General features: G+C 41.2%; 1 protein-coding gene across 3 annotated transcripts in view; it reads left to right on the forward strand.

Moving 5' to 3' along the window:
- The window catches only part of MYOM1 (myomesin 1), a 650420-nt gene that overhangs the window by 106565 nt on the left and 516441 nt on the right, over positions 1–27414 (forward strand). For all 3 annotated transcript variants that reach the window (XM_069219961.1, XM_069219960.1, XM_069219962.1), the window contains 5 exons: positions 16–229; positions 10321–10478; positions 19590–19682; positions 24483–24571; positions 24690–24761. In XM_069219961.1, coding sequence (XP_069076062.1) covers positions 16–229; positions 10321–10478; positions 19590–19682; positions 24483–24571; positions 24690–24761 — 626 coding nt within the window. The remainder of the gene's footprint in view (positions 1–15; positions 230–10320; positions 10479–19589; positions 19683–24482; positions 24572–24689; positions 24762–27414) is intronic.

Consider the following 27414-nt stretch of genomic DNA (forward strand, 5'->3'; position numbering starts at 1 on the left):
TTTTATATCCTATAGTCGACAATTTATCAGTGGAATTACTGATATGGAGGATGAGAGAATTAAGGAACATGCCGGCTACATTGCCAGAAGGAACCTTTTTGCAACAGGTGAAGGCATTTATTTGACAAAAGTGGCCTCAGTGGATTCTGCAAAGTCAGAAGTGGTTCAGAAGAAGTCAAGAACTGTCTCCATGAGAGAGAGAGCAGACAAACTATCATTGAGCAAGACGGTAAGCAGCGACCCAGACATTGTACCTTTGCATTTTTCTGGCACGCCTACATGGTGTAGTGCCTGTTGTCTCTCTACAGTGTTTTTTAATTATGTTACCGGTCACTATGGAGTTGTGAATCAGTAGCTCAATGTGTATACAAGACTCTTTAAGGATATTGCATTTCTTCAAAATAATTGATTTTTTAACTACGAAGGCTACATTTATTTAACTAGTATATATTAAAGTCACATACATTGTCTCAAAGAAACTATTAATAGTTTAAACAATTAATGTTATTTTTCATACAAAATATACTTCACGTACACATTCATTTTTTCTTGTATCAAAAATACAACCTGTTTTTATTACAGACACACAAACCGTGGTTACTTGTACCTACATATGATAAATTAGTGTTGGCATTATTAAATTACTTCTAACCAAATTGATGTTATAGAATGATTGTACAAAGGTTGAAGTTCGAATGGTAAGTGTTTTTATTTTGTGGATAATTTAATCCTTCTGTTGGGGATATTTCATCTTGACTCTTACTGCAAATTCTGGTACAAGTTCATTGAGTGTTTAACTATTGCTGAAATGATATGTCCTCAAAGTTAACCTATGGAAATGAAAGGAGATGTGTAGGATGCTGGTTCTGTATATACTATACCATAGTAAGGTATAGTGTGCATAGAATCCAGTGGATCCCCAGAGGCTTTACAGAGGCTAAAATAGATAATACTAATGCTCTCTCTTGTGGTAGTGTAGGCGAGCAGTTAGGCTTATCAGAGGGAAGCGCTAAGCATTTATTGTACACATACAGTCAAGAAATGAGGCACACATTCGATGACTAACTCAAGATCAATGATTATATATAAGAGCAGATACTTTGTTACTTTTATTTTGGAGCCAAAATGAATCTTTGTCGCAGGTAAATATAGTTTCATGGTTATAAGACTTTCAAGTATCAATAGGACTTTCGATGAAAATAACCAGTGAGAATAGGTTGCTTATAGTAATACTTTCCAATAGCAAAAGTAGACAGTGCAAAATCATTGAATGCAAAGCAGTCCTTTGGGAGGAAAAACACAATCACCATCAATTTACAGGTAAGTACTCGACTTACTATCCAAGTCTTGGGGTTTGAGGTGCCCACAGGACAAGGTTCCAGGGGACACCAAGGTTGCACCACCAGCGGCACAGGGCCAGCCGGGTGCAGAGGTAAAAGTTAGTGTTGGGTGTTCAATGGAAATCAGTGAAGACTTCAGGCAATCGAAAATGCCTGGTTTACAGGTAGGTACCTGCAGTTTTAGGACATGGGCCCTGAGGGTTGAGTTCAACAAGGGGGGTGCATGCAGAGTGCAAACACAGGATCGGGCGCCCAGTGTAAAGCAATGGAAATTATTGGTTTCACAAAGATGCTGCAGGCTCGGTCTAGGGAGCTGGATGAAGGAGACCACTGGGTGGGCAGGTAAGTTGATATATCACTGGATGGGGATGGCCATCAGGTGGATTCCCCAAGACCTGGGGGCTGCGGATGTAGGGCTGCCTTTGGACATTGGGAAATCTCTACCGGAGCTGGTCGTGGTCAGGGGGTCCTTCGAGTTGAAGCTGCAGGTGTTGTTGTGCTGGCCAGGAAGGGTTACCCCAGGGTGGATTTGGGTTTGGAATCACTGGGGGACCTCCACTGGGCCAGTAGGTCACCTGGATTCGGGCCAGAGGCATCGGGTGCACTGTGGTCAGGACTTGTGGTTCTGGAGGGCACAGAAGTCCTTGGTGTTGGTTTCTTTCTGGACAGAGCCGCTGTTCTCAGGAGTTCTTGGTCTAGGAGGAAGGCAGGCAGTCATCTGAGGGTTGGTAGAGGTTGCTGGGCCTGTAGGATTAGTTGTCGTTTTGTAGCAGGAGTCTTGAAGCTGCAGACATGCCGGTAGGGCTGGGGCCAAGTCAGTTGTTGTCTGGATGCCCCTAACTTTAGGGGGTTTACAGAGGTCAGAGGGCAGTAGGCTATGGCTACTGACCTTTAGGGTGTCTACACCCTTTTTGTGTCCACTCCCTTTGTGGAGGGGGCACATCCCTGTTCCTATTCTCCAGGCCAATATGGAATATTCGGAAGAGAAGGGTTGACCTCAGCTCTTGGCATCCCAGGGGTGGTCCCAGCTGAGGTGGACACTCCTTCTCTGCTTGCTAATTTTCCCGCTGGACCTGCCGCCTATAAGTGGGGCTTGGTAAGGGGGCGGGCAGCTCCACTGGCTGGAGTGTCCTTAGTCAGCATGACAAAGAGCAGGAGCCTTTGAGGCTCACTGACGAGTGTTGCTGTTCCTGCTAGTGGGAGGTATGAAGCACCTCCTCCTAGAGTAGGCTTTGTTTCAGACTTTCGAGAGCACAAAGACTCTTACCTCAGGGGGTAAAAAACCTGTCTCGTGGTGGCAGGCTAGCAGAGACCGATCAGCCACACATTAGAGAGTTGGTCAGTGTTCAGGGGCATCTCTAGGATACCCTCTGTGTGCATTTTTTAATAAATCCAACACTGGCATCAGTGTGGGCTTATTAAGCTAAGAAGCTTAAGACCGATATTATTATTATCCAGTAAAGCCATCATGGAGATGTGGAGTTCATAGTGGCAAACTCCCAGCCCATGTACTCAATATGGCCATTCTGCACTTACAATGCCTAAGAATAGACTTAGACACTGTAGGGGCATATTGCTCAGGCGTCTGTGACCTGCCTGTGGTATAGTGAACCCTGCCTTAGGGTTCGAAGGCCTGCCAGAGTGGTGACTTATCTATGCCACAGGCAGTGTTTGTAGGCATGGTACTCAGGGATGGGTGCTATGTCGCTTTTACTTTTTTCTCTGCACCAAAATAACCAGTCTGCAATGGCAGCATGCATGTGTTTGGTGAGGGGCCTGTTAGGGTGGCATGATACATGCTGCAGTCCTTAGAGACCCTCTCTGGCCACAAGGCCCTTGGTACCACTGCTACCTTTTACACAGTACTTAGCTGTCTGCCAGATGTGTGCCAATTATGGGAGCAATGGTACAGTTTAGGGAAAGAACACAGGTGCTGGGTCCTGGTTATTAGGGTCCCAGCACACGCTCAGTCAAGTTAGCATCAGATATCAGAGAAAAAGTCAAGTGGTAATCATGCCAAAAGGGGCACTTTCCTACAAGATGGTTCAGTGTTTTTGTACATTTTGGAGGGTGATGGTACAAGAAACACACATATATCAGTTAGTCTGAAGTGTAACCACTTATAGGTATTGATCAGTATTAAAATGCTGATCCATTAGTATATGGCCTTTAAGAACCACAAATATCCTGAATTAGGGACCTAATACTCTGTAAAGATGACATTGGAATTATTGTACTAAGTGCAAGAAAAATGTGTGTTCGGTGCAGGCAGATTACCAAAGTGTCTTCCAGCATACAAACCCAAAAGTATTGGTTTACGATTCAGATTTCTCATTGTGGTTTTTTAAACTTGTGGTTCATCTTGACTCTTCAGACCTACAATCCACAGCCTGAATGTTACGATTTTCGGACATACCTAAAGTTTTTTTTCTTCTCCGTTATGTCAGTTTTTATCCATGTGTGTCGCCTTGCTCACCCTAACCTTTCTCTGCCTTTCCAAATATACTTCACAGTTCACTTGCAGAAGTGTTCGCTGGGACCGCAAAAATTCTGAACTTTTGCTCTTTCCGTTTTATTAGCTTTTTTACTTACAGTCCATAAACCCAAAGTGTTTTATTTAATTTGGCTATCATTTATGCTTGAAAAGTCTGTGATGACTAATTATGTTTTTATCTACAAAACTCCAGTTCCTTCAAATACCTTCCATCTTTTTTTGCAAAGTGTAGACTCTGCTCCAGTTTGATGTTTTAAATTCTTGACCCGAGTGGCTGTATCACATAAAGAGAGCACGTAATGTGTTAATTTAGGACACAATCTCTGCCACAGATTTAGGATGACTAGTGCAATAAATTGTTGAAGAGGCTGCTAGCAGATTCTCTATTACAGTCAGTAATTTGCAAATCAATTATGTTACGTCATAACAAAACAATTCTGTGTTTGATTGATTATTAAAACAAGTCAATAAAGTCATGCAGCGGTATCTGAGAGTAACTTATTAAATGTATTTAATTGCATTTGATTTTGAAATATTGTGCCAACAAAGTTCTCACTGCTCAAGTGATCACTCACACTGTGACAGGTGCACAGAAGACAAAGATGAGTATATACACAAATAAAGCAAAGGACCAAAGTAAAAAATAAAAATTGTGACGCACAAGGTACTCTGTGTGTCCATTATGATTAATATTGACAATCAATACCTGGCCTAATTGCCTGTAGTGTTGATGACGTATCTACCGTCCATTAGGTATGGATTATCATCAGCATGGAAGAGTCTAGATGAAACAAGCATAGTCTGCAAATATAGAAGCAGGACAGAGATTAGACTCATTGATGTTAAGGAATGTGTGACCGTTGTATTAGAGATGGTAAGGCCAAAACTATCTACATACAGCCCGCCTCCAGGAAAGAGGCTGGGTGACGGTGATAGAAACTGGTTCCTGTATCTCTCCAACTAATAGGAGAGTAGTGTCCTGATGATGATCCATTAATAATGAAAACTTGACACCCTGTCAACACTATCAGAAATTAGCCCAAATAATCATTGTCTGCTTTAGGGTGAGTGAACGCAAACAGTGCCTTGTACGCTTCATTTTTTTCTACTTTACATTGGGCAGTTGCTTCATTTGTAAATTAACTCACAGTGTGATCACTTAAGAATTGCAGACTTTTTCACACAGTATTGCAGAACCATATGGGCTAGCTCTTTTTTTTGGTGCCCTTAAACAGTTGAGAACAAGCAGCGGTGTTTCACCACCTTAAGCAGTGGTAAATAGTTATTTGTTTTTGATCAATTTAAAAACATCAGTGGCATAAAAAAGGCCCCCACAGCCCCTGTGGTGCGAGGGGCCCCCTCAGCACAATACACTGTGCACCTGCGGCAGGCCCCTGTCTGGGTCCGAGGGAGGCCCCTCTAGGTACTTTCCAATGGGCCCCTCATGTTTTGTTACGCCACTGAAAGGCAAGAGTTACTTTTGGCTGGAAATTTACCAGCATTTGTCAATACCTAAGGTGCACACACAATAACCAATCATAACACAATAGCCTACACAACCCAAAATAAAAATAATACTAAAATATTCCAGGGTTCACCATAACAAACAGTCAAAAACAATGAAGAACAACCATAGTACCACACAACATCACATTGCAACCCGAAAACACAGCAGCACAAAACAACAGAACACACCACCACAACAAATAGTGTACAACCACCTTTGTTACACATTACCACCTGCAGAAACCTGCTTTCATAATACAGCGGTAAAATGTGTTTCCACCAAACACTGCCTTGACGTACAACTAAAGCCATGAAACTGCACCCAACACATTTGCTTTGTTATTTGGCCCATGTATCTCTCTACCTGAATGATTTTAACATCTATGAGGGCTTTGAAAAGGACGAAATAAATATTTTTTTTAAATCGTTAAAAGTTACACTATTTACTTTTTGGAAAGCCAAGAGTAGTTCTTTATAGAACCTACATTAGATCCAGCCTATGAGTGTCAAATCATTTTTGATTTTCCTATACAATTACACAGAGATGGAAAATAGGATAGATTCTGATCACCACTGTGAATTACTCATTTAAATAATAACAAAATGTGAAGTGCCTACCAGTACTTTCTAGGCTCCCTCTGTGAACAGTTCTGAATATCTTTTATAGTATCCACATTATGCTTTTGATAGTGATTGACAATTTTAGTATTCGTATGCTTTTATGAATGCTATTGTCGAATGCATCATATCGACTGATTGTTAGAAATAGTTCTAACTTTACATTGGGAAAATGGTTTGTCTGTCTTCTATGCATAGGATACAGTTATTTCAAATAATCTCATCAGAAACATATGATGTAAGAATGCTACATTTTATGTAAGACGAAACTGTCAGAACCACTTTCAGAGTACCACTGGGCAAGCAGGGGTTTCTAGGCCCAATCTTGGGGGGGGGTGAGGTCTTTTACTCCTGATGTCCCAGGGGCATACCTATTATGGATCCTCTCAGTAGTAACGTGGCCAAGCAGTCCGAGGCTCCCTCGGGGTGAGGAGGTGTGGATACAGGGGAGTGAACACAGGCTTACAACTCAAAATGCGCACAGCAGTAACAATAAATCATTGCCTATCCAAATGCTCACTTTTATGAAAAACAAGAAAATGTTTATTTTCTTCTGCTACTAACACAAAGGGAAAATATGACATTCACAAACATTTGAAAAGTCCCCCCTGAGGCCCTAGTGTTTCTTTGGAGATTACCTACCCTACTCCTTCTTTTCATCATCTATTGTGGTTATTCCCCATTCACTTTTGGTAACATCCAGGGCATGCCGCACTAGCAGTCCAAGTCTCAACAGTCCTCTTTGATTCTAATTTAAAGTCAATAGTCTTTCAGTGATATAGCGCTATCTAGCAGTAAGTATCTGCATTCAGCGGGAGCAAAGTCCCTTATTCGTGGTCGTGCTTGCGAAGCAAGCAGAGGGCTCTTCCTACTGAATAAGAGTCCATTTCGTCTCCCGGTGAGGGTGGCTGACATGATCCTGTTGCAGGTCCCTTGGTTCGGGTTGTTGCGCAGGTCCTCCACAGCATTCTCACTTCTATGTTGGGGACTACAGATTACGTTACAGTTCTTGCTGCTCCCGGTGACCCCCTCTGGCACATGGGGTCACTATATCTCACAATACATGGGCTGCACAGTGAAGTCTTCTGCATCACAGTCTCTTGACATACTGGGTCGCGGCCTGCTACTGCACAAAACTATGGCCCTTACTGCACCGCAGTCTTTTTCATGGTGGCCCCTTCCGGGTAGATGGAGTCGTCGACTCAGCACTATACATGGGCCCCAACACCATCAGTGCAGCACAGCACATGGTTCACTAAATGTTGGCCCTCCCCTGGCGTACAGAGGTTGCTGACTCTGTCCTACACACTGGCTTTGACTCGATTGGTGCAGCAGCCATCTCCTCACACCTTGAAAGGGGAGTTTGCTCAACGGGGCTCCCCACTGCCCCTTGCTCCTTCCAGTGCTCTCCTCTTCCTCACAGGGCACACTGGTTTTGGCAAGCAGGCAGGTGCTGGTGCTCCAGAGCAGGTGGTCTTGGATTCCCTGAGTGATGTCCCCTCACCCAAGTAGGATTTTAACGGGGATTCTAGCAGGCCTTGGTCTTGTTCACAGGCAGAAGTGTCGCAGAACTTCCCCGCCTCACACATCTCATCTGGCTGCTTGACAGATTACACTTTTTAGAGTCTCAGACATTACCAGACACTGATGGCCCCATTTACTAAGTTTTTGTATAGAGCAGCACCACAAGCCTTTTTGCTGTGCCACCCTGCATCAAAACAAAAGGGCAGGAATGCGCTGTATCTATAAGATACGGCACATTCCTGTCCTTGTAATCTACGCTGGCACACAAACTGATGCCTAGCGCCAACGCAGCCATCCTTGCACCATGGTGCAACAATGCCTGCATTGCAGGGATGATTGTTTATCTGCAGGAAGGAACACCTTCCTTCACATAAACAATCATTAATGACATTTTCCTCTTTCTATGTGTGCTGTAGAATGCAGCACAAATAGAAAGAGGAAAAAATGGGGAGAAATAATGCTATTTCTCCCCATTGCGCCACTTTAACACCACCCCTGAGATAGCGTAGGCATCTGATGCAGTCCCTGACTTGTAAATTTGGGAATGCGTCAGATTTCATTGGATGCCATGAGTGTTGTATGGGAACACCCACAGCAACACCCATGGAACGCCCCTTTCATGCAGTGTAATGCTTAAAAGGGGTCCATATTTACAAGGCCATGAAAAGACACACAAGGTGGCTTTGCGTGGCCTTGTAAGTATAGGCCGGTACACTGCATCACTGGAATGTGAAAAACAAATGACGCTCCAGTGGTGCAGTGTGCCGCTAGGGCAACGTAAATGAGGCCCTAAGTGTGATTTGGGTCTGAGTCTTTGAAGTTTTATGTTGGGGGTCTGCTTCCTTTGAAGTGTCCTCACCTCTGCTCTCTTCCTCTTGAAAAGCAGTCTGTCACAGCATGAGTCTCTCTCCTACCAACCCCATCTCCTTTCTGAGATGTTCCCAGGCTCCTTCGTTGTGACCGCTTACAGAATTAAAGTGCACCCTTTGAAGTGTACAGGGGAAGCGTGGCTCACACCTGCTTAGAGGAATGCAGCAAAACAGAAATCTGCCTGAGGGGATTTCTCTACCTCCTATCCATGTTCCACCATGCATACCTGAACCTCCCATAATGGAACCCAGGGTCCTCCATACATTGTATTATTCACAGGCACACATACACCCAGAAAATGTATACAGCAGACTCTCACTGAACAATACTGTATCCTTTATATATTGTTCCCCTCAAAGGCACACCTACACTCAGCACAGACATGTAATATGCACCCACTCCACAGCACTGTATCCTTTGTTTATTGTCCCACTCGCAGGCCTCCATATGGCCAGCACATGCATTTAATATGCACACACTGCACCCTTCATCTATTGTAAAACTCACACAGGTACACAGACATCCAACCTACATTCAACCTGCATGTACTGCACAGCACTACATACTTTCATGTATTGTACCACTCATAGGTACGCATACATCCAGCACATGCATTCATCATGCAATCACTGTTCAGCGCTGCATTATCCCTGTATTGTACCTTCCTAATCACACATACACCAGGCGCAGATACACCACTTCTGAGCTGCACAGCACTTCACAACCAACCGATGTAGGCCAGGGGTGACATAAGCACACAGCAGTAGAACTTTAAAATGAGTTAGCCAGTAGGCCTCTTTCTAGTGACACTGTTTAAAAGGACCTGGTCACTCCTACTGATCACTACACTGTTTGCTGCAAACACTGCATGTATGCTACTTAACTCCTGGTAAAGGCAGTAGCCTTCCACTACTATGAGGATAGTGCTTTGAGTGCCCCTCCTGGTCCAACAATACAGCTATCCGTGAGACAGGCCTAATTCATGGCGCACACTCATGATCCGTGTTTGCGTACAACAACAAAAATCAGCCTTAGAGATCTAGGCATCAGTACAGTTGGAAAATCATGACAAGGGTGCACTTCCATCACCATGCAGAGGACATTTCTGTCCCAAAAGAACCTAAAATGTGTAGGTTGTTATCATCTGATACTGTCCATCAAAATATCATAGTTGTAATTATAGAGAACCATAGGATTACAACAAAGTGATTTTATATTACGCCTTGATACATGTAAGGGCAGTTCATAGAATGCATGGTGAGCCATGTGACAATAACATCATGAATACATGGATGAACAAAACTTGTAGCCCTTAGGGAAGCAAGAGTGCACCATGTTTTCGTTTTACCCATAGGAGGAAGTTATCCACTGCAATGAAAATTATCCATATGTTATGGGTTCGTCATATGACTAGGATGGTTGTGCAACATATGGAGGGTAATCGTCCAGGATTAGCCTTGCCCTCTGGCTTTGGAAATACCTGGGTACTCTCCCCTGACCCTGCCTGGTTGCTCATGCTCTGCATTGTGGGGAGAGGATAAGGGATTCTCTAGGGCATGGGGAAGTATGGAGTACCATGTTTTTGATTGGTTGCGGGTTGCCACCCTAGCTAGGCGGCCCTGAGGAAAAGGTTAGTCAGCCAAGTACTCCTGGGAATCAGCAGGATTTATAGAATCAGATGAGTTCTCGTTGAGTTCTTTATAAATTTCTATAATCAGAATTTTTTCTGCAAACGTAGGAGTAAGCCTCCTTCAGGATAATTACGATTTTATGTGTCCAGGAACTATTGAGATCGGTCCCCAAGTTTCTCCAGAAAGGTTGTTCATCCATGGAATCGAATCTTAGGTTTCTTCACCAGACCATCATTTTCTAGCATGTACATAACATCAACTTAAAGAACTTTTCTTGCATGGAAAATTGACTTCAAACAGCAAATTATACGGTTAATGATACTGGTTATTCTTTCAGATAGAAGAGACCGGAGAGTTCCGCAGGAAGATAAATGAAGATATGCTTTTACATGCGCCTGATTTTGTCATCAAGCCTCGCTCTCATACAGTGTGGGAGACGCAGAACATAAAAATACACTGCACTGTAAGCGGCTGGCCAGAACCCCGAGTCACATGGTAAGTCACCTCACCATTCGCTCCAGGCGCTTTACTAGGCAAAAAAGTGGTTCCCGCTTAAAACATGCATTGACTTTCGAAGGGCCCAACTGGCCTTTATTAACAGATCAAAAAGTGATGCAAATGTAGCCAACTAGAAAAAGAATACACTAAGAGCTAAGTAATATCGATGAAGACTGGTATTTCTCCGTGTTGTTTGTGGAAATACCACCCTACTTGAATCCAAGATTAACTGGGTCTGGTAATATCACCTGCGGGTCCACTCACATATTCCAGGTACTAAGAGTAGGTGAATGTGTGAGTGAAAAAAGGCACAGAATTTAGTATGAAACTTGTCTGTAAATGGGTTGGTAATTGCAAAAAGGGCATGCTATTGCCCATTTCATGCCTCAGACTTCTAAGCACCTGGTGCAGTGGCAGGAATATCGCCTGGTAGCTGCACCAGGCTTTAGCATGTCCTCTAAACCGAGCAACCCGTAATAAGCCACTTACTGAAGCCGCCAACATTATTTTTCCTTTGTGGTCTAAATGTGTGCAATCTGATATCCTGTTATATTAGGTTTATAAAGGTAAACACTGTTTGCAAACGTGTTCATTGTTAAAGTTATTATTACCTTCAAAAAATACTTTTTGATCCTGTCGCTGATGCCTTCTAATGCTGTTCTCAGTAGCACACTTGGTAAATTGAAGTCAAATATAAAACCATTTCAGCTCATCATAAATTACGGTTTAATGAAATAATCCGCTTTTTCAGGGGGCTATTAATTTGTTTGTTAACTTCGAGCCCTTCCTGGTATATGGGTACTTAAGATAAAGCCAACATTATCCTTTTGGATCAGAATTTTGCTGCAAATTAACCAGTCCTTTCAGAATGTATTTAGTGCGACTTGTTTTAGGTCCACTGGTGCAGGGAAATTTACTGAAGATTTTCGGAGATCTATTGAGTGAGGCAGATCGATCTTCATAACAAAATGTTTTAATCTCATTCAGAGTGATCATTTCCTTCTTTCTATTTGAAAAGCTTTGCAAACCTTTGTACTTAAACTTTAGTTTTTGCTGTGAGTCCGTGCACAGGTTCGAGTTGTATTCACACGTAGGACAAATGTCATCACAAAATTGCAAGGATTGCAGTTCAGTTTCCATGTAATCTGGAAATGCTTGTGCAAAATTTCAAAGATTCAATACCTCGCAATCTGGCCTCTGGTGGAACTGCCTTTTCAGGGGCCTGATGAAAAACACCGTAGTAAGTTATAAAATAATCGAATGAAAAGTCAGAGGTTCGCATACTTTCTGATAAAGGTGGTGCAAATTAAGATTATTGACAGAGTAGCACATAAAGTGTATTGTAAATCACAGGCAGCCGTCTTGGATGTTGTGTTTTTTAAAGCAAAACAAAAAGTATTCAAAGTTGGCCATGCACGCTCACACGCATGTTGGAATGCTTTTGGCATCTTTTATTCTTTAACTTAACAACTTAGCCAACTCATTGCTTCTAAATATGACGGCCATCTGGGAACCCTAAAGAATGATAAAATATGCCAAAATATGCCAAAGCCCAGACCTGTTGGCTTTGCCAGTTCTTTATTCCCACGTGGCCTGAGTCATTTCTTAGCAGGAAGATAGCAACGAGGATGGGCTTGAGGGCGACAGGTCCATTGAAGCATAAATGTATTACACGGTATGGTCCTTATGAGTAGATTCTTCCAAAATTAGACATCATTATGCTTGAGTACTTACTTGTTCCTATGACTTGTGTTTTTCTTAGATTATTTTTTAAATCACAAAATCCCAAGGAGTGGATTTTTGGTATCTACAGAGAATTATATACTGGTTGCAGTCTGGGATCTGTACTTTCTTACGTTATAGATCTGCCTGTCCTTTTTCCTGTTTCAACTTAGAATGTTAGGTTCTTCTATGATATACGCTGCATGATGTAAATGCAGGCGGTTTTCAGTGATAGACTGTTATTCGTTCCTTTAGACTTTGCCGAGAGGAATACATTCATTTACCTGGTTCTTCAACGTATCTTCCTTATTAAAATACACTCTTCCTACAAGAGCTTCTGCAAATTCACCGCAGGTGGACAGCCACTGGTTTATGATTGGGGGAACTAAGTGAAATTTGCAGTGGCACTTTCTGTCCACGTGGAAGGTATTTTTCCATTTCGAGAAATCCCCCAGCTGTAACTCGTGAAGATACACGGTTTTGTGGGCATTACACACCACACTTTCTCCAACAGTTTCCGCGCACAGCTTTACACATACTCTTAAGATATGTATTGTGAATGTGTACACAGTTCAAACTTTGTGGGTGGTTTCAACAGAATTGATATTTTCCATCACTTAACTAAACGTACTACATCAGAAAGATCTGACACCTGACAGTGTTTCCTCAGTTGTGATGTCATCTGAGTTGTAAATATTGCTAGATGCAGATTCTTTGACTTTGTGTATACTATTTTGCCAGTTGGACCCTTTGTCTGTTTTGATCACCATCGGAATCACTTATTGGGAGAATGCAACTTAATTCTACACCAACTGCCCAAGCACAACAGATTTAATTATTACTACTTAACTATTGCAAGGGAATACCATGACCATTTAACATCATCAGATTAAATTCAAATAATTTTTTTCTCAAAGGCAAGACCAGGATCAAAATCTTTACCCATGTAGATGCCTGATCATTAAAGTATGACATTGATTGGTGCCTATCAATCTTTTGCCTGGATAAATCACTGCATCAGCAGCAATACCTGAGTCATCTTCCTAAGGTCGTGGGCAGAATTAAAAGAGTAATATAAAAGTGAATATCTCCCATCATCAGTGCTTCTGGAAAGAGACATTGCTTCAAGAGCGTTCTCAAGACAAGGTCTGCTTAGTCTTAGTTAGAATTGTTTTAATTAAATATAACCTGGGTCAAAAATATCTGTGGAAAACTATAACTGAGTAAAACATAGAAGAAATTCAACCTAAGTGTAAAACAAAATGCCACTAAAATTAAAAATATGACACATTTGAATATTTCCTGAAACTTAACGAACCCGACTTTAACAGGTTCCAGATCTAATTCTATGGAAATTAAATATTTTGGGAATAAAGTATTAGCTGGAAATATTAATGAGTACAAACTATAGTTAGCATTAAAAGAGTATAGATTTGTTGTATTCCAGAGCCGTCTGAGATTAGTTAGGGTGTCATTACTAGAGATTGTATTGATAGCATTAGACGTGTGTGATGTTATCAGAAAATACGAATGCAACTGTGTTTGGCATCTTAACATTTGTATCTCTTTGGTCACCTTTAAAGTTTATGCATTTCATTCACTGGATCAAAACAGTATGAATGGGTTTTAAAGACTGATGACAATACCACACAAACGTGGTTCCTAGAGGCATGTGAAAGGAGAAACTATTCAGTGCCCAGTTCACTCATTGCTTATAGGTTGGTGAAAATCTGTATTTGTGGACAGTACTAAACTAGATTGCTGAGCTAATTTGCTGTTCTAGTAAATCCTTAGGCTTTCTACACTGATTGTGTTAGAGTCATCAGTGATACACAGCAACTGTGTTGCTCTTGTAGGCAACCATGATGACAGCACTGAAATTGTATATTAGTAAAAATGTATATATATGTCATTCTGAATATTATTTAAGTGACTATGACTGGTGTGTCTTTCCTGGCTGAAGTCTTTCCTGTAATGAGAGTTACAGTACTGCTTGAAAAGTGCTATGGAGCACCAAGACATCTGATTACTTTAGGACCTATTATAAGCTATTAGCACCAGGGCCTGGATGAAAGCTGAGTTTGCAACTCATTATTATAAGCTAATGACCAACTTCCTCTGGAATGTGAAAGGTTAGATTTAGATATTACTCACCGACTCTACTTGAAGTCACTGCATTGCGAGTGCTGGTTCGAGCCTCTCTATTCCTAAACCAGAGCTCACTTCACAAATACGTCTTGTTGCAGGGTTAGAAATGTACCTCACAGATTAGAGCTGTGCTTGACCAGTAGAAACTTGCAGCTGTGATAAACTGAGCACACAATAACGAAGTGTTGAAAGAGAACTTTGTCCAGAGTTCTCTGCGTCCACAGAAAGGAATTTTAATCCTGATTCCTTCGTAACCGGGAGATCACGTTGACTTACATTGTTTCTATGTAAACATATTGTTTTGGTCTGTGCTGTCATGGTGAGGTTAATTAGTAAGGACATAATTAGCACTAATCTGAAGCTACATTGTAGGAATTAGTGTTGCTACAGCACAAGTACTCTCATAGGTTCTTGTGTGCATGCCGGGAGCACACTCAGTTTTTGGCCTCCCATCTTCCTTGAACTCTTTACTGGTTTCATCTTACTGTTGTAAGCTGTTTGATATTTAGGACCTTATTGAGGGTTTGGCAGATAGATACTCCATCACAAACATGGTGGATATTCTGTTTGCCATATTACGAGTGCCTTATAGCCTATGGCTCCTCTGATAGGCTTGACAGGATATCCTTTAGTGCCTTCCTATCAGACTGAACTGTTGAAAGTGAATGTTTAAGTGGGTCTTTTTAATCAAGTAAGGTGACCTCAACATCTACCAATAATGTAATATTGGATTGAAAAGTACTAAGTTATAAGCGATATACAAACTTTTCTCTGCAGGCCTGTTAAGTGTTTGATCTTAGTTTCAGCAACTACTCAAAGACCTTCTGTTAAGGATAATAAATTAACTTGGATCCATTTGAGCAGTTTTTGATACCAGAGTCAGAAGAAGCTCCATACCTTTCATGCATAACTTCACATTACATGTAGATTCTGACCTCGCCTATGAATGCCTCAGTAAATTCAGACAATTGTGCAACCTCTGTGACATAGGTAGGGTGTTGGAATTATGAGTTTGTCGGATTTTATCTCATCCAGTATGACTAGCAGAGACTGCAGTCAGAATGATCCCCCAGTGAATATCGACAGGTCACAGTTGTCCATATTTACCAGCGAACAGAGTCCTGTAAAATACATTGACATGTAGATTTACTGCACAAAATGCCAAAGTCTGCATGTTTTAACTGGTTTCAAGCGGAACAATCGGCACTGTTTTGCACATAGGATAAATAACGAGCCCCAGGCTATTCCTATTTGTTGGGTGCAACATATTACACCAGGGAACCCGTATTACAGGCCTTTGGCATGAAATATTATAAGTAGATGTTCCAACTATTCAACCAGAGTTGAAACCTCTTACACCCACCCCGTTTTGGGATGTGGACGGATGGTGTTAGAATTGTGTTGTGCCGTGGGGAGGGCTTGAACGTGGAGGTTTGTAAATTTTTACACCTTCACAAAGAGCACTATAGACATCTTTCTTCATTCACGGTGGCAAAGGCAAGTAGTACCCTAATTTGCCCTCCCATACTCACTTTTAAAACAAAAGGTATAGAGGAAGTCCCTTACTGAGTAGAGAGTGGAAATAGTTATACTAAAATGTCTTATCTGTATATTTAGAGGGTGTCGTTTTAATGAGTGGGGAGCCTACCACTACAAGCATGGTATACCCACCGAAGATGACCTCAGATCACCAAGCCCCTTTCCAGTGTTGACACGAAACAGTCAAAGGCTGAGACTTCGTTTTAATCTGTACAACTGGGGTAAGTGGTTCAGTGAACTAATAAATCCACTTAATGGATCTATATTTTTGCCCATTGTAACAGGGTCGAACTCTGGCACGTCCACTCAGCCTTTCATCTTTCTAAGGGTGATACAATGATTCCCATTATTGAGTTGTGTAACAATAACATCCGTTATCTGTCAGTCACTTCAAGAGATCTCATCAGTGGTGATTTTTCGCCCGGTATAAAAAAAACTTAATGTCATACTTAAAGATTAAAAGTATTATAAAAACTTGACAACTTACATTTCCATCATCAATCCTTAGGCTTCATAAATGATGTACTGTCACAGAGGCACACCGTTACACTGTTCCAAAAATATGCTTTTCAGCCTTTCACACCAAGCAACAATGTTGGAGCAAATTCCTCTCCATTGAGCCTGTTGGTGGCCAAGAAAAGGAGTTCAGATTATAGTTATAGTTCTGAGTGTAATAAACTAAGGTATAAAAAAAAGACGATATGAAACCTATTTTAAATAGACCAACGAAACAACATCAAATGCTGCTAACATTTGGTCACATCCAACTTGAACAGTCTGTACATGTGATCTAAACGGCCAACCATCTTAGTTTGACAAACTTGTAAAATCATTCCTCAAATAAATGGTAAACATTAATAAGCAAAGAACGTTGTATCTTAAAAAGCCAGGCCAGAGACCCTGAGATCAAATCAGAAAATGCAGCAATGCATTCAATAGTCTAATGCTGGCGGCAGTCAATCGTGATTCCTCTACATTTTGTGTGCATTCAGTCATGAATCCTTTACATTTTGCATGCATTATTTAAGCATTGCTCCTGATATAATATGGCCATTTTTCAAGGTATATAATTTCATATCTGAATGTGTACATGTAGACATTCTAAGCCATTGGTTCTATAAAAGCAGATCTAAAGTCCATTACCTATTTTGTGATATGGAGGCAAAGAAAATGGTTGTGGCGTTGGCCCTATATTGACCCTATACATTTGGAAGTAGTCTAGATGTCCCAAAATGTGTTGACTGGAAGGAACCTGTATGCTATATTCATAATGGCACAAAGTCTTTTCCTGCTTTAAGTTGGAAAATAATCCTGTTTGGAGCTATCTGAGCTTAGAGACTGGGGTTATATCAAATGGCTAACTTCTAAACTGATTTTCAGAATTAACAACGTATTGTAGATAAATTATATGTGATTGGAAATATGTAAATATATTTGTATCTTATGCTCTTTAAAAAATGCCCCAACCTGTATATGTGGTCTTTATGCTTTGTTAGTTTCTTTGATTCAGAATAAACAAATCAGTATATATATTTATTTATTTATATATATATATATATAAAAAAAGAGAAGGGGGCATATATATATATATATATATATATATATATGCCCCCTTCTCTTTTTGGTTTATTTTTTGGAGACTCTGCTGAGTCTGAATCCCAAAATGGTTGCCAACACTTCCTGGTTGAAGTGATGTCAGCCACAAATATCTCAGCTTAGGGTCTGTTGGATCTGCGGAGGTTCCGCGTCCCTAGATATACAAATTTGTATTTTCTTTAATAACTTAAAAACTACTAAACAGATTTACACCACATCACAAAAAGGGCTCTTTCTGGACCAAGAGCTAGCTTTCTGCCAAAGTTGGTGTAATTCCGTCCAATGATTCGGGCTGTAGTCCTGTCTAAAATCCCTATGGAAAAATGCACTTGGTAAATGCATTTTGGGACCACCTTTTTTCTCAGACCCTGCTCAAAGAATCACCCCAAAATCTTTAACACAGCAGCTGAAGTGAGTGGCAAACTAGTTTTGAAAATTTTGTGAGGATTTGTCAAACCGCACCAAAATTATTGGCAAAACAACAAATGCTTTTCCGATGGATACTAGGTCCCAACTATAACTACCTACTGGTGACTACCAGTAGGTATTATATATACATGTGTCTGTATAAATAGATTTTCTTTTACAGGGAGAGAATATAAATAACTAGTTGCCTTGCAATGCAGTCAATATTGATATTGATGGGTTTTGGTGCCATCATAAACTATAAAGCCCAAGGCCAAGAGGTTTTTAAATGTCACCAGAACCCCATGATGGAGATACAGGTCTATATTACACAGTACCTGTTACGTATTTCTTGTTTATTTTGGGGACAACTAGCTTAAGAAAGCTCTTTTCTTAACAATGGGCACCAATTGTAACTAGAATATGTAGGTTTACCTTTCACAAATAAAATGTTGATAAAATGATGATGAGGGCCAGAGGATTATGCAGTCCATATTGTGTCATGGTTCACAATGGGTTTTATACCACAATAAATGCAACCATATATGTTATATGTGTGTGTGTGTTGTGTGTGAAGAGTGTAATATGCTATTTATTATCATTGTTGAGTGTGGGAAGGAGCCATGACGCTCAAAAGGCGAAGCCTCAAATGAATCATGATGCAGCTCCCCTGCCTCAACAATGTTAATAAATAGCATATAATACTCAGAGCATCTGCAACTATGGTTTGTAACATGACATTTTTTCATGTGTATTGGTTTTAACAAAATATATTTAACCAAAAACAAGATGCAAAACGTTAAATTTGTACAGCAAAGTAAAATCACTCAGAAGTGATCTCGTGACTACAAGGAAAGTTATTTCCTCATATAAAGTCATTGTTACGTGCAATTTCTGGGACAGTAAAAAATTGTTTTCCTCAAGTCCATCCTCTGGTAATAACCCAGAATTTGATGGCCTTTGCACAGTGGTGCTAAACCTGTGAATGTCTGGTAATCAATACAGTCTTAAATAACGTGTTATTGAGTCACATTTATTTTCACTGCCATGGCACAAACATTTATTCCTAGAAATGTAATATGTCTGTAGGCCAAAAATGCGCTTTGGCAAGGAAGAACCACAGTTTTACCTGGCTCTAGATGGTTGTATGTCAGAATATTGAAGGCCGAAGTATTTATTGTTAAATGAAAATATCATGGCATAAATATAAAGCGCCACATTGTCGTGGAGGTAACTATAAATAGTTATGTATAGATTTTCTATCCTTAACTTCCTGTCCATTTACACCTATACCAAAGCCTATACTTCCCCATATATATTTACCTCCACGATATTTTAGTGCTAATATTTAGGCAACATTATTCTTGTACTACAATATTTTGCCAACGGTATTCTAGCAGCATACCCCTTTAGAAATACCCTTCCCACTGTTGATGAGGCTAAGATGAGGAGAGGTCACTGTCAGGGTGTCGTTTAACTCAGAAAATATCTTTCACAAGAAATAGCATATTGGCTGTTGACTGTGGAAACTCTAAAAAAATATGAGCAAGAAATAAAAAATAAAAAAAAGAAAGACCGAAGAAATGTTACACTCACTGATGTAAAATAAACGCTTAGTTAAAACATGGAGTACTGTGCAAACGGAGATCCCTTTATTAGAAGATGATTGACTAAGGCTTGTTTCTTTTTCTTTAATAGGTACAAAAACAATGTGCTCATCAATCCTGATCTTCGGCCTGAAAAGTATGTGATTGAAAGCCAGTATGGGATCCACTCACTGACGATTCTGAAGTAAGCAGTGGTTTCAAGAATCCTTCCGACACCAAGGGGCAGTTCATAGGTCGTGCTACGTCTTTGTGGCCATCTGCATGTGCGATGTCACCTGTGAAGACTTTAAAAACAGGGTTTTAATCCTCTGGACTCCTGTTTGTCTACTCTTTGGAAGGCAATGTTTTGAAAATAATGGATTTGGGCAGTAGAGGTTTATTTATAGAGCTGGTGATAGATTGTTGCGCTCGATCTGGAAGTCCCTATATATACATGATGGCACTGTTGCGCTATGCAGAGCAGAAGTTGGCGCTAGAGTGTTGATCGGCGTGCCAGTTGGTCTCCATTTGATTGGTAAGAACCCTGTCACTCTAAAAATAGAACAGACCTCTGCTACTGGTCTGGCCGATAACACCAACTGCCCGCTCAGCATGCATAAAATGCCTTCTGCAAGCTTTCCATTTAGCATTAATAGCATCAATAGTTGACATCTGATGGAAGTCTCAGCTGATGAGAACACAAGGTGCCACTCTGAGCAGTATTGTCCAAAGCACCTTCTCACATCCCTGCATACATTTAATTTATGGTCATGTTATGTTACTGGCATATCTATAGCCATTTCAAACATTATCATGGTAATCTGTTAGTCTGGGCACCCATTGTGCGGAATGCAGTGGTTCCTTTGGGGATGTTGTTGATTGTTTTTTGGTGGTTGAGCTTAGTACGGTGTTTTTTTCATTTTTGTTAAATTGTTTTTGTGAATTAGGGTGCAGGTAAAAGAAGACTGAGCTAGGAAAGATTATTGTGGTGCCTTATGTGAATAAATGAGTGTGGCACGTGGTTCTTTTTTGGTTTGGATGGTTATTGTTATTTGCTCGGCCAGAGCTCAGTGTTTACTTTGTATGCATCACAATCCTGTTAGGAGACTTATGGTGCGGTGTTGCGCATGTGAGGGTATGGAATGTCCCCAAATGAAGTTAGATAACTGTGTTATGCACCTTGCCAGTTTAAATCACATACCATAAGGGGTAGACTAATCAAAGTGCCGATGGAATACTATACACCAATCAGTGGTAAGAGTAAGATACTTCATTGAGGCTATGTCAGATTCAGAAATTATTACTCTTCGAACAGCATGACGGCGATTATGACCGACTGTGTAGCATAAGAGGGCAATCCAACATATCAACGAGGACCTGGGTAATTCGTAGTTTAAGGAGCTATGGTCCCACATAACGTATTAGACAGCAATCTATCTATCAGTAAACTCTTGTTGTGAATGTAAATGGTACTCGCACTACCTTCCTATGTCTTTTCAATAGTTCCCTAATATATACTATCTGCAACAGGTAATTACTACAGTTCTCAGACCATCATCCAAAGAAGTGTAAAGCAAACTGAATCCACATTTAGCATGAGTCTCAATACATGTAAGGGTTCATCACTCTAGCGATCGAAAGTGGTGGTACACGTTTGAGTACTAGTTGTGTGGACAAAAGGAAAGGTACACAAGATTGTATACGCTTTGAATCACTATTGATACCAAGCTTTGTTGCAGCAATCACTTGACTACTATGATGGCAGTAAAACAAGTGAAAATTAAATCAAATACAAAAAAATCAGAACCAGAATGCCCATACATTAATGTGTTCTGTGGAAATATAATACTGTCAAAGTCCCTGGGTTTCCCACCACTATCCTGCCAAGAAGGGGTCTTTGCATACCATGATTTCTTGTAGAATGGCTGTAGTTTTGCTCTGTCTCCTCTTGATGGCTAGACCCTAAAGGCATCACTTTTTGAGTTTACCCCATTCATTTTCACTCAACACATAACACGATGTTTGTTCTCAAACTGTTTTACATGAAAAATACGTCTTTGCTCCTTTGGTTGAGTGCACAAATGTGATTGGTTGAATAGGGTTGGGGTTTTTCATTAAAGATATCTGGGCATTCAACTATTTCAGCATGGGCCTTGTCTTGATTTTGTTTTGCATTGCCACACATAGAAGGGCTGTCTTTAAAAGTCTCACTTTAGCCCCTTTTCAACACCATCGTGCCCATGCTGGAAGTTACAGTATCAACAGCTGTATTTCTGTTCACCATCTTCTCAAACAGTGCTCAGCACAAATCTGTACTTTGGAATGTGGGTAGTTGATGTGCAGATTCACATCATCAGGAGGGGTCAGTCCAGAACAACGTCTCTGAGTGTCTTAGAGACCTTGGGCCAGTTTTAAGAAAAGTGGAGCTGCACCCAGTTCAGCGCCACTTTTCTTGCGCCCCGTAGTGCCCCCCTAATGCCACCATGTGTGCGCCATATCTAAGATACAGTGCACCATGGTGTTCGTTAGGGAACTATCATCATCAGAAATTTTGAAGCTAATCCTGCAAAGCCCATTGATAACCATTGTAAACAATGGTGTGCCTCCTTTTAACACCAGGTATGAGCAAGCGTTAATAGTGCAAAAAAAAATGACACCAAGAAATCTCTTAGATTTCTTTGCGGCATTTGTTCAGCACCCCTAACCGGGGAACGCCCCTTTTTTACATTATGCCAGGCGCAGGCATAATGTAGTGCAAAGGGTTACAAGGTGGCACAATACATGCATTGCGCCACTTTGTAAATTTGGCACAACGATTTAGGTCTCATTGGGCTGTATAAGCGTAAAATAATTATGCTAATGTGCCGCAAAGAGACGCTAGGGGCACAGTTTTGCGTCAAAAAGTATAAAAATGGGCCTAAGGGTTTGAGAAGCTCAGAATGTGAAACAAGAATATCTTTATTCCGAGGGCAGAAATTTTAGTGGGGTGCAAATTGGGCATTCAATAAAAACATATCCTACTGTATCAATATTTTCAGATTATTCTGAAGGGGTGCCTTTACCTCCAGAAATTCTGAATCCTATGCAGTGATACGTACAAAAATATGCTGCACAGATTCATTGCAGAAACCCCCAAATCACGCTATAATATTGATGGTAAATATGAACCTTAATTTTAACTAGTTATCCTCAGAATAGGTTCTTTAGTCTCGAAAAGTGTATATTTGCAATTGTTAAAATTCCCTAGTGAAATACAATTATTTTTGTTTAAAGTTTTCCCTCACACGGGCATTTGCAATCTTACTGTCAAATGAAGTGTGGATTCTATGTGGAGACTGCTTGGGTGTGTAAGAGTGTGTCAGGGGCTTGGAGTCACCTGTGCATGTGACTGCAGAATGAGTGGGTTGTGCGCTGTCTGTATGTGAGCAAGAGTGAGTTATTGGCCACAAGCTCTGAGGAGCAGATATGTCAGGCGTTTTTGAGGGACCTGGGCCAAAACACCTTGCCGGGCCCCACAGGTCACATTCATCTATTTCTATTGTAAAAAATGCCAGCAGAAAAAACGAAGGCACCACCACATCTGCCCCCATCTAATGGTTTTAAGTACGCCGACAATGGCATTATTAATACAGGCTTCTTCTTAAAAAGAATAGTGTGGGGTCCTGAAAAAGAGGAGGACTGGGGCATAATAATGTTTCCTTTCCCCCGTCCCTTCCCCCACCCTCTTCATTCAGCCCGCGGAGAAGAGTTCCCACCCCTTATTTGTAGAAGCTCATTCAACACCCACCTCAAATAGCTGGTAGCAATGCATAATAAAAGTGGCACATGGAGATATGGTCCCAATCATTCCTAAAGGTTTACAGTTAGGTTTACCGTTGCAAGAATTCATATTAGGGTGGGAACCAGCTTAGCTGTCAGTCCTGGTATGTATTATGAGATGGTTGCATTACCCATGATTGCATAGTCTCCGAGCATCCCTAGGAATTCTACGGTAAACAGAGACCCCTTTCACCAAATACAAAGTGTTGATTCTCCGCATCTAAAGAAGATGCTGTATATGGCAATGGTGTAATGCAAGCTTATCCATCAAATAAAACACTAAAACCAAAGAGCCACATGAGAGCATAGAGTAGGGGAATCTCCAGTTGCCCACTCCCATCATTCTGAGGACTCTCAAGGACACTGAAGTTCTTTGGCTTACAATCAGGAATTTACTCAGCATTTAGTGGCTCAATCTGAAGCACAGGTTTGTTAAATCACATATACGGTGCATTGTTTACCAGCCAGGTTGATTCCTTTGCTAGTTCATCTTCATTCTATTATTTAAAGCTAAATGGTGGCCCTTGCTGTTTTACCTGATTTTATTTATTTCAAGGGCCTCACTTATAAATTGTGAGAACGGAGCCCACGCTTACTTCAAGGCACTTACGGTGTCTCCTCACTGAGGAAGACACTGTTGCCCCTATTCTGCTTCTTGTCACCAATGCATAGTAAGAGGGTCACATCGGAAACAGATTGTAATGACTTTCTAAAAATGTTAGCTGTGTAATGACAGCAGAAAGCAGTGACTGAGCAGAGATGAAAGTATTTCTTTCCACACTGGTGATGACAGCAGAGAGCAATGACTGAGAAGAAATGGGAGCATTTCCTTCCACCCTGTTGATGGCAGCTTTCTATTGACAGTTAAAAACAAAGCTTAACAAATGCAGGGATGTGATCTTTGGTGGTACTTGTTTGCAATGTCCCACAATGTGGTCAATAGGTTCCACGTCCTCTGGTGCACCTCGTGTTTCTACCATTCGCAGTCTGTATTACAAAGTCTCACAAGTACAAGTTAGGTGACAAATTGATGACTTGGGGATGTTGCTTGTTTTCAAAGATAATTTAATTTACTTAATCAGATAAAAGGATGTGCCACAATTGCATACAGGAAATTTGAAAGTTACCCAGGAAGCTTTGTAATTGACACAATCAAGAATAACATACATGGGGGTTCTCATTTCAGCTGTGATTTCGAAGACACCGCCCAGTACTACGCCTCTGCCTTGAACGTCAAAGGAGAGCTGTCGGCCTACGCATCCCTTGTGGTAAAGAGTAGGTTTGCACAATTTATTTTCTTTATAGGGGGCTTTACAAGCGGTTGATATCACATTCAAATGCAATTGAGTTGCACTGACTATCACCTTAATTGGTCTGTCCTTTTCATTTTCAGGGTACAAGGGAGACATTGTGGAGCCTAGCTTTCCCCGTTTCCCACCCAGAAACGACGCTACTCCATACACCAGTAAGTTGCACCTGTGTATGTCAAGCTTGCTGCTACGCTTGTCACTCAGGCCACAATGCAGGTGTCTCTAGAATACCTGTGCTCCTTTGTGATCTATACAGACTGTCGCAAAGTAATTGTGGCATGTGAAGGAAAAGTACCAGCAGTTTTTATCAGTATGTTTTAAACAACATTTATCTGAGATAAAAGACCAAAAAAAGGCAAAACATGAAATTGTGTGTTAAAATGTGTTAAATACTGATTCGTCATTTTATGCTTCATCACAAAAAAAAAAAAGGTTGAAATGTGTTATGTTGATTTGTTTAGCCCACTAATCATCTGAGAGGGTATCCAAGCACTTGGGAAGATGTGTAGGTGTGTGGTCCCTAAGGTGCTTATATGAAGAGCCAGGACTTCAGCTTTTTGTTGAACTCAAGAACTGAGAAGAAAGGTCTGGTCTGTTGAGAGAGGTTGTTCCATGTCTTAGGTGTGATGTAGAAGAATGAGTGACCTCCATTTTCGCTTTTGAGGATGCAGGAAGGTAGTACATTTGAGAGTGAGGCAGACCATTGGGGTCTGGTGGGTTGGTCAAAGTGTATGCAGCTTTTCAGGTATTCTGGTCCTGTGCTGTGTAAGGCTTTGTATGTGTATGTGAGAAATTTGAACTGGTGGAGCTTCTGAATGGGCTGCCAATAAAGCTTCCTAAGGTGCTGTGTGATGTGGGTGCGGCATGGGGGGTCAAGTATGAGTCTTGCTGTGGTGTTCTGGATTTTCTAGAGTTATGTAGGAGTTGTTTAGAGATTCTGGCATAAAGAGTGTTGCCGTAATCCAGCCTGCTGGTGATAAGTGCTTGCCTGATGGTCCACCTGGTGTTTTGAGGCAACCGTTCCTTCACAATGTGAGTAGGATATGGAAGCAGGAGGTTCACACTGTGTTGACTTGAGCCATCATGTTGACCTTGTCATCTAGTATGATCCAGTGATTTTGTGTATGGTCTGTGAGTATGAGTGTTGGTCTTAGCTCCAATGGTCCCCCAGGCAAAGTCTCATCGGGATTTCTTGTTGCAGAGGACCATTACGTCCGTCTTGTTGGAGCTGACTTTCAGGCAGTTGTTCTGCAACCAGTCTGTTTCCACGCTCATATGTTTGGTGAAGTTGGTTCTGTTGGTGGTTGTCTTGTGTGTCAGAGAGAAGGACATGAGTTGGGTGTCATCAGTGTAGGAGATGAAGGTGATGTCTTGTGATCGGATGATGTTAGTGAGCTGTGTCATGTATATGTTGAAAAGGGCAGGGCTGAGGGATGACTCCTGTAGTACTCCAACTATCAGTTTCTTGGTCTTTGATGTGAAGGGTGGCAACCCAACTCTTTTGGGTACTTCCTGTGATGAAGGAACAGAACCATTTGAGAGTGGATCGTTGTATGCCAATCTCCTGGAGTCTTCTGATGAGTGTCTCATGGGAGACAGTGTCAAAGGCCTCGGAGAGGTGGAGCAGGATGAGGGCCTCTGTTTCTCCTGAGTCCAGGGTAATTCAAATGTTGTCAATGGCCACAATGAGTGTTGTGATTTTTTTTCGGAACCTGATTGAGTGTTGTCTAGAAGATGGTGAATTTCGAGGTTGGTTGTGAGTTAATTGTTGATGGCCTTATCAATCACTTTTTTTTGGACAGGGGAGCAGGGAGATTGGTCGGAGGTTGCTTAGTTGATTCCAGATGGCTGTGCGCTTCTTGAGGAGGGCGTTGATTTCTGCAAGTTTCCATTCATCCATGAAAGTTACGGATGTGATGGAGGTTTTGGTGAAATGGATCAGGGTGGTGCTGATTGGTGATGTTCCAGGGCTGTATATGTGTTGGAGGCATGGGTCTGTTGTAGCCCCTGAGTAGATGGTCCGCATGATTGCCACTGTGTCGCTTCTGGTGAGGGTTGTCCATTGGGTCAGGTGGCTGTCCTGGTTGGTGAGGGATAGGTTAGCGATCAGTTCTCTGGGATTAGATTGGTGTGCAAAGCTGTTGTAGATGCTTACAGTTTTGCTGTAGAAGAAGTTGGATAGGTTGTCACAGAGTTGTTGGGAGGTAGCAATGTTGTTGACAGTGGCTGAGGGAGAGGTGAAATCTTTAACGATTGAGAAGATCTCCTTGCAGCTGTTGGAGCGTCGTTCGATGCAATCCACTAGCTTTTTTCTTGGTGTCTTGTATTTTCTGGTGATAGCATCTGAGTGCGGCCATGTAGGTAGTTCTGTTGTTTGTGTTGTAGCTGGCTGTCCATTCCCTTTCTAGCTGGTTGCAGGGTCGTTTGGTGCCTCGAAGGAATAAAAGATATTACTTAACCTCACCCTGGTTATTGCAAATATTTAATCCTTTTACAGCCTACTGATAATCAAGTCATATAGACAAGGCCCTTTGTACTGTGTACCGCATTAGCACGTTTGCAGTTCAAATAACCCACTATTTTAAATTTCATTTAACTATTTCTGGAAAAAACTCCTATTTTCTACGTATGATAATGACTTAAACAGCATAGCAAAACTCATGCATATTGAAAAAAATGTGATTCAATTATATTTGTATGGTACTGGATCAAGTGCAAAGAATTATTTGCTGTGCTTTGATTTCAGAAAAAATGTTTGGAATATCTGTTGAAAATCAGTTCGGCTCAGTTTAACTCAAAAGTCAGCCA

Source organism: Pleurodeles waltl, chromosome 2_2 (genome assembly GCF_031143425.1).
Source record: "Pleurodeles waltl isolate 20211129_DDA chromosome 2_2, aPleWal1.hap1.20221129, whole genome shotgun sequence".
NCBI classification, from domain to species: Eukaryota; Metazoa; Chordata; class Amphibia; order Caudata; family Salamandridae; genus Pleurodeles; species Pleurodeles waltl.